The sequence below is a fragment of the Nicotiana tabacum genome, chromosome 13, assembly GCF_000715075.1.
Source record: "Nicotiana tabacum cultivar K326 chromosome 13, ASM71507v2, whole genome shotgun sequence".
NCBI lineage: Eukaryota > Viridiplantae > Streptophyta > Magnoliopsida > Solanales > Solanaceae > Nicotiana > Nicotiana tabacum.
Window position 1 is genome coordinate 14455853 of NC_134092.1, and position 8112 is coordinate 14463964.

Sequence of the window (8112 nt, forward strand, 5' to 3'; positions counted from 1 at the left end):
TGGGTAGAAAGCTGTGCATGAGTCCCAGATAATTGTAGTTAATTTTATGCCTGGGAATTGTTGGATTATAAGGAGCTCATATATAGAGTCTATAGAACAAGCTAATTACATTCTATAAACTCCACAATGTAAATAATATATTACATACTATTAAAAAAACTGGAATTGGCTACGAACTCCATCACTAATGATTAGCGACGAATTATCTATTTAACTACAGAATTTATCCGTCGTTAATTTCTTTTTTTTTTTAATAGTACGTTACTTACAACATAATTATAGGTAAATTGTTATAATAAACACAATAGCCTAGCTAGTACATATAGTAATTTGCTGTAACATGTTAAATTAGACTTATAGTGTAGGTAAACATTGTTTACAGTGTGTATACAACTTAAGTCACTTGAATCCAAACAGAAATATGTAGCAGAGGGGGTTATGAATGACATTTCAGTAAATGTATAAACAAATAATAAGCTCCCACGTAAGTCATGTTCCACTGATACACAGTACAACATTAGGACAAAGGCAAAGAGTATTATATATAACAGTAATCAGCATTTCAACTTTGAGTAGTTATATTTAGTAGGAGTTGAAGGAGGCAACCAAATCAGAGGGTAATTAAACTATAATTAGAAAATGGGAAGGTCTCCTTGCTGTGAGGAAAATGGTCTAAAGAAAGGACCTTGGACTCCTGAAGAAGATCAAAAACTCACCAATTATATCAATAAACATGGCCATGGCAGCTGGAGAGCCCTCCCTAAACTTGCAGGTATATACACAATTTACAACATGAATTTTTGATTCCAGAATTCTTTCTCATGTGATTAAAAATGGCAGCTCGGTGCACTAAGCTCCCGCTATGTACGAGGTCCGGGGAAGGGCCGGACCACAAGGGTTTATTGTACGTGGCCTTATACTGCATTTCTGCAAGAGGCCGCTGTTTTCACGGTTCGAGCCCGTGACCTCCTGGTCACATATAATTTAAAGAAATAATATTTTTTTTTGATGTTGCATGCTCAGGTCTTAATAGATGTGGAAAGAGTTGCAGATTGCGTTGGACTAATTATCTTAGGCCTGATATTAAAAGAGGCAAGTTTTCTCAAGAAGAGGAACAAACAATTCTCAATCTCCATGCTGTCCTTGGCAACAAGTAATTATTTCACTTTCTTCAATAAATTTGGCTATGGCTTGAAAATTTGAATATTTCGTTATCGGATTTAACTCATATGCATTAATAGCGTAAAACTAAATTTTCAATACCAATGTATTTTAACCTATTGTAGCAGATAACATTTCATGTCTTAGTTTTCAAGTTACTATTCTAACTTTTTATATACGATTATCTATATATAAAGAATTACTTAGGTGACTTAATATTGTAAAGTTTCTTTTACGTTAGAGTATAGAAGTTAAACTCTTTATCTTTTTATCTTGTTCAAGGTGGTCTGCAATTGCAACTCATCTACCAGGGCGAACTGATAATGAAATCAAGAACTTCTGGAATACTCATTTGAAGAAGAAGTTAATTCAGATGGGGTATGATCCAATGACTCACAGACCTCGAACTGATATTTTTAACAGCTTACAACATCTTATAGCTTTGGCAAATTTGAAGGAGTTGATGGAACATCAGTACTTGCAAAATCTCCTCCAAACTCACAATAACATCAGTTTCAGTACTTCTATCCAAGATATTGAAGCTTACAATCTTTTAAATTCACTTTCTTCATTGAAAGATAGCCAATTCTTAGGCACTAACAACCATATGGAAAATCACTTAATTTCCTCACCTAATTCAAGTCTTCAAGCTATTCAAGATTTAATCCCTTTTTCACATTTGCCTGAATTACAAACCTCTTGTAGTTTCCAAAATTCAATAAACAAAGATAAGGTTCGGCCTCAAAACACTGACTTTACTGTTTTGAGCAATGGAGAAACATTATCACCTACTTCTCCATGGATTCCTTCTGCTCTATCTCCTTCTCCTCCTCGTCCTTCGCTAACAAATGATCAGAGAAGAAAAGAAAATTCATCAGAAATGGTGGTCTCATCTTGCTTACTGGAAGAGAGGAAGCTTCCGGACCATCTTTTTCAACCAGATAGCGAGCGAGCACTCAGCAATGAAGGAGCTCCACCTTCTATCTGGCCTGACCTTCTCCTTGAAGACTCTTTTTTCCAAGATATTCCAAAGTTTTAAAATAGTAGTACCTGGAATAACCAGTGCCAGTTACTTGACTGTTGGAGGAGAAACCACTGTTAGAAATGTTCACATAGAAGCTCCTCTTTCATCTGCAGGTATAGTATATGGTATAAATTGCTTGGAGTTTTAATTTTCACAAACTTTTTTTCCATTTTTTGTACTTTACTAGTTTGCCTTGCTAAAGTTTTAAAATAGTAGTACCTGGAATAACCAGTGCCAGTTACTTGACTGTTGGAGGAGAAACCACTGTTAGAAATGTTTACATAGAAGCTCCTCTTTCATCTGCAGGTATAGTATATGGTATAAATTGCTTGGAGTTTTAATTTTCACAAACTTTTTTTCCATTTTTTGTACTTTACTAGTTTGCCTTGCTATTTTTGGTTTTCCTAGACAGGATATACAATTTCCATTAATATAGCGAGTCAAAGAATCAAAGCACAACTGATAAAACAGTAGTATATAAAAAATGTGAATGCATTGGTTCTTGGATATTATAGGTTATGTAATTTTCAATTACTTTTCCCCTTCATTTTCCTTTTCTTTTTCGATATTTTTCAAACATACTGTATTAAATAGTGAGTAACATCATTTCTCACATTCTTATGAAAGTACTGGTTTCGTTTACTAATACATACGTAAGGCAAGCCATGAATGATTTGTGATCATGCAAAAAGCTGCTGCATGCTAAGAGGAAGAATCGTAAACTCTGAATTGCGCAAAGAGGTGAAGCCTGAATTTGAAGTTTATGAGTTAATTTTGAATTTGTTATCGGACTTAAAGCTCGTTTAGTTACAAGATTCGCAATTAAATATTTATATATTTAATGAATTTTTTTATACAAATACGAATCTAAACAAAGACTATTAGGTTTTTCCAAACCCGCAGCTAATAATCGATTAATCACGCACTATAATACCAACCAAACAAAGAAGTGCAGAATCCAACTTAAAGTAACTTAAGATTAAGCATTTTAGCTGTTCCTTTTTTGTTTCTTTACTTCTTGGAAGCTTTTGGATATTCACTTTAATTAGTACTATATTCAAATGGCCTACAGGGGAAAACCATAGACAAGAGAAAACAAAATTAAGAAAAAGAAGGAAGAAAACAAATAGATATAAGCATTCCCCACAGATGATCTTATGTTCGGGAAACGGATTTAATTTAAAGAGTTAATTTGTTGTAGTAGGTAATATACCTTAATTTTTAGGTAGTAACAGAGACTCCATGATAATTAACATATTGGTCCTAACCCCTTTAGGGTTTGGACTTTTATCATCAACCAAAAGAAAAGTAGTGGGATCGGGGGGTAGAGTTGACTATAGCAATAAAGTCAAAAAGGATGATGTAAAACGATTCTCAATTATGGGGGTGGGGTGGGGAGTTGGGGGGGGGGGGTTCCAAAAGTGGTTAGGAAATAACTTGGAATTCATTCATTTTTTTGTCTTTAGCAAATGATTTGGAATGGAAAGATACAACATTCCTAACCCATTAATAATTCATGATTCAGACTTCTATGAAAAGACTGAACAGAAACATATGTCAAAATTACCTTTGGTGCGCAGTTATTTTCTCAGTGAGTAGGTGGACTTCACTTTCTTTTCTACCAAGAGATTGACTATCACAATCATGCCATAATGAACATAATGTTTATATTTGTGTACTGCATAAAGTTCTAGAACAAGGAAGATTATTACAATGAGTCCAATTGTTTGAGTTAGTCGGTACAAGTGATCTAAGATTATATTTGTCGACAAATAAAAGTAGTATCATCATTTTATTAAAGTTAAAGATCTTGGTCTTTCTTGTTGTATGGGGTAAAATATATTTCTATTTGATGATCGCATGAGAAAGCGACACGTGCAGTCGAAGACAAAAGAGAGTCAAATCCGAAGGCAATAATCTCGCTTGTCATCAGAGAGTGATATTCATAAAGGCCTCAAGCGATACCTGTCGAGCCCTCCCTTGCTGCACACTCCGAAGGAGGACGAACAGTTATACCTCTACTTGGCAGTTTTCGAGGTAGCGGTAAGTGCTGTCCTGGTCCGAGAAAAAAAAAAGTAGGCAATTTCCTATATATTATATTAGTAGGACCCTAGGCAATGCCAAAACAAGGTATCACACTTAGAAAAATTAGCGCTCGCCTTATTAAGCAATTCTAGGAAATTTAAATCGTACTTTCAATGCCACCCCATATGTGCCATGACCTCGTACCCGCTGAGGCATGTCATGCATAAGCCCGAGCTCTCGGACTGGCTGGCCAAATGGGTCATAGAAATTAGCAGGCACGATATCGAGTATAAACCTCGAACAACCATAAAATATCAGAATTTGGCGGACTTTGTTGCCGACTTTACGCTGGCCTTGGTTCCCGAGGTTGAGAAGGAGTTATTGCTCATTTCGGGGATTAGCCCGGGGATCGGGACCTATTCACGGACGGTGCTTCAAGCGTAATGGGGTCCAGACTGGGCATCGTATTAAAACTAACTACGGGTAACATAATTAGGCAGTCTATTAGAACTGTAAAACTGACTAATAACGAAGCCGGGTAGCAACCTATGATTGCAGGTCTAGAGCTGGCTAAGAGCTTGAGGCCGAAGTGATCGAGACCAAATGTGACTCCTTCCTTGCCGTGAACCAAGTCAACGAGACTTTTGAAGTGAAAGAGGAACGGATTCGGAGATACTTGGATAAGTTGTAGGTGACCTTACACCATTTCAAGGAATGGACTATACAACACGTACCTCGGGATCAAAATAACGAGGCCGATGCATTGGCCAATTTGGGATTATCAGTTGACTCCGATGAATTTGACTCCTGAGCAGTAGTACAGTTGATGAACTCGGTGGTAGAAGATGGCTACGTCGAGATTAACTCGACAAGCTTGACTTGGAACCGCAGAAACAAAAACATAGACTTCTTGGGGAAAGGAAAACTACCATCGGTTCCCAAGGAGTCAGGAGACCTACGTGCTAAAGCTTCCAGGTTCAGCTTGGTCGAAGAGAAATTGTTCAAAAGATCCTTTTTAGGGCCCCTAGCTAGGTTCTTGGGTCCTGGGGAGACCGACTACGCCATGAGAGAAGTACACGAAGGCACTTTTGGAAACCATTCGGGAGCAGAATCACTAGTTCGAAAATTGATCAGAGCCGATTACTACTGGAAGGAGATGGAGAAGGACGCAAAAGACTTCGTATGAAAATGTAACGAGTTTCAAAGACCGATTATTTTTCCAAGTGGGTCGAAGCTCAGGCCTTCGAAAAGGTTCGGGAGAAAGAGGTCATTGACTTCTTCCGGGATCATATAATATGCTGATTCGGGATACCAGCCAAGATCGTTTGCGACAACGGGAAGCAGTTCGTCGGCAGCAAGGTAAGTAAGTTTCTCGAAGACCATAAAATTAAAAAGATCTTATCTACACCTTACCACCCTAGTGGGAATGGACAAGCAGAGCGAGCAAACAAAACTATACTCCAAAACATGAAGAAGAGATTGACCGATTCGAAGGGAACGTGGAAACAAATCATGCCCGAAATCTTGTGAGCATATCGAATGACTTCGAAGTCAAGTACCGGTGCGACCCCGTTCTCTTTAGTCTATGGCGTGGAAGCTCTAATCCCGGTCGAGGTGAGGGGAACCAAGCCTAAGGTTCCATTATACTACTGAGACATCAAACGACGAGGCCATAGCCATGTGTTTGGACTTATTGAACGAAAGGCGAGAAGTCGCCCTGGTTCGGTTAGCTGCCCAAAAGCAACGAATAGGGAGGTATTATAACCGAAGGGATAACCTTAAACATTTGCAAGTTTGGGACTTGGTATTAAGGAAAGTTATTCTACATACCCAGAACCCGAACGAGGAAAAACTTGGCCCGAACTGGAAGGTCCGTATAGAGTTGTCGGAATAACAGGGAAAGGCTCTTATAAGCTCGAGTCAGGGAATGGTGTGTAACTACCGAACAACTGGAACGTGGCACACTTAAAGCGGCACTACTACTAAGGTACAGACACAATTTACTTTGAAATTTGTTATGCTTTGGACTAACTTATGCAGGTACTCGGTCGAGGGTAAATTTGACAACTAGGTCTAAAAGCACGTGTTGTACTCTTTTTTTCTTGGATCGATTTTTTCTCGAAGTGGGTTTTACAACAAGGTTTTTAACGAGGCAACAATAAAATGTGCTACCTTAGTTTCGAATACTGGCCTGAGTCTAGAATTGCTTACCACCTGTACTAATCCGACAATTTTCGTGCCCTCACAAACCCAGTCTCAAATATTGGGGGGTCATTACGCCTTAAATTAGGATCGTTAAGAGGTGTTCTTATTTGATATTAAATCCAAGGCTCGATTATTAGAATTCATTGTAAGAGTCAAACAGTCAAATGAACCGTACCCGTGTAGCTCATTCTTGCCATGGCAGAAATATTATGCGCCTCCGATTATGTATTCTACATGCAAAGTAATGAATGAAATTTTCCCTATATATTTTATCACGTTACATTTTCACCATCGATATATTCGTTGAGTTGCTTAGAACAAATAACGGATCCTAAATCTAGAGCGTATGGGCCTTCCCGAATCGGGGACTGTTGTCCGATAATAAGAGCGGGCAGCTCGGGCTATAGAATCCCGGAGGTACCAAGCCTATTAGGCAGGGCACGAATATGAAAGGCTTCGGCCAACTCAAAACGGCTTGGAGACGTCCAAGTCTGTACTAAGAAAATAAGGTCTTTACATATGATTAAAACCCATTAAAAGGTCGCCCTCGGCAAAACATCATCGTGTATGACTGAAACATTCAAGTATATTAAAGTCTTCATATTTATCGGGTATTTCAAAACCTAAAAAACTCAGAGTTGTTATCGAAATCAGGCCTCATCCGGGATTCGGGAGAATGAGCACTCTAGATTATGTCCAATTATATGCTAAGGCATTAATGACATTTTTGAAATAAAGAGTTGCAAATTGATACTGAAAAGTAAAAGACTCATTATGGCCGAAGGGAAATGTTTTATATATATATTGCAAAAATATTTACAAAGGCGATAAAGCGGCCTCAAAATGAACAAAAAAAAAGTACAAAAGAAAATGAAAAATAAAATAAGGCATCTTCGTCCACTATTCACCATAGCCCGATTCAGTACCAGTACCCTCGGGCTCATATATCTCTTTAGCCTCGGCCTCGAGCCTCTTGGCCTCTTCAATATCGGCCGCTAGATCAAACCTCTGGGTGTGAATCTCCTCGAGTGTCTCCCTCTGGGATAGCCACTTTATGTACTCGGCCTTTGTTATCAAGCGGGCCTTAGTTATTTCCACGTCATTTTTATATTAGGCCAGCATCTCCTCGATCTCAGAGGAATCGGCCGAATATGCCTCTAACTTGGACTTCAACACGGTATACTCCCGGCTGAGGTCGTCCCGTTCCGAAATGGCCGAACCTATTTGTACTCGGAGCTCGTTATTTAGCCGAGACCACTTGTCGGCCTTATCGATCATCATCCTAAGCTAGTCCTTGACCGATGCCAACTACTCTTTAGCAGCCTCCTTTTCCGAGGCCAGGAGGTTCACCCTACTCCACAACACCTCGATCGAAGCTTTGACCTTGTTCATCTCGGCCCCGAGCTGGTCAATTAGGTTTATCTTCTCTTTGACCTGTAAGGTTGTGTCGTTAGCTAGTATGCTTAGCCTCTCATTTTTAACCTCAAATATCCTTACCTTCTTGACCGGTACGACACTCATGTTTCACAAATGAAGCCTCCTTTTGAGCTTTTTCCAGATCATCTTGGAGAATGGGGAGGTCTTTGAGGGCCTTATATTTTTGCTCGCTGAGAGACTTGTACATGTCCTTCTGCCAGACTTTCTCCTTGATCTCGAACTCGAGCTGGCTTACTTCCATCTAAGACCGAATGAAGCTT

The 8112-nt window shown here is 39.0% G+C and overlaps 1 protein-coding gene across 1 annotated transcript; it reads left to right on the plus strand.

The window, feature by feature from the left end:
• The first annotated feature begins 596 nt into the window (after nt 1-596).
• LOC107813266 (transcription factor MYB92-like) lies at nt 597-2545 on the plus strand. Its single transcript, XM_016638515.2, has 3 exons — nt 597-772; nt 1024-1153; nt 1444-2545. The coding sequence occupies exons 1-3, from the start codon at nt 640-642 to the stop codon at nt 2198-2200; spliced, it is 1020 nt and encodes a 339-aa protein (XP_016494001.1). The 5' UTR covers nt 597-639; the 3' UTR covers nt 2201-2545.
• The last annotated feature ends 5567 nt before the right edge of the window (nt 2546-8112 follow it).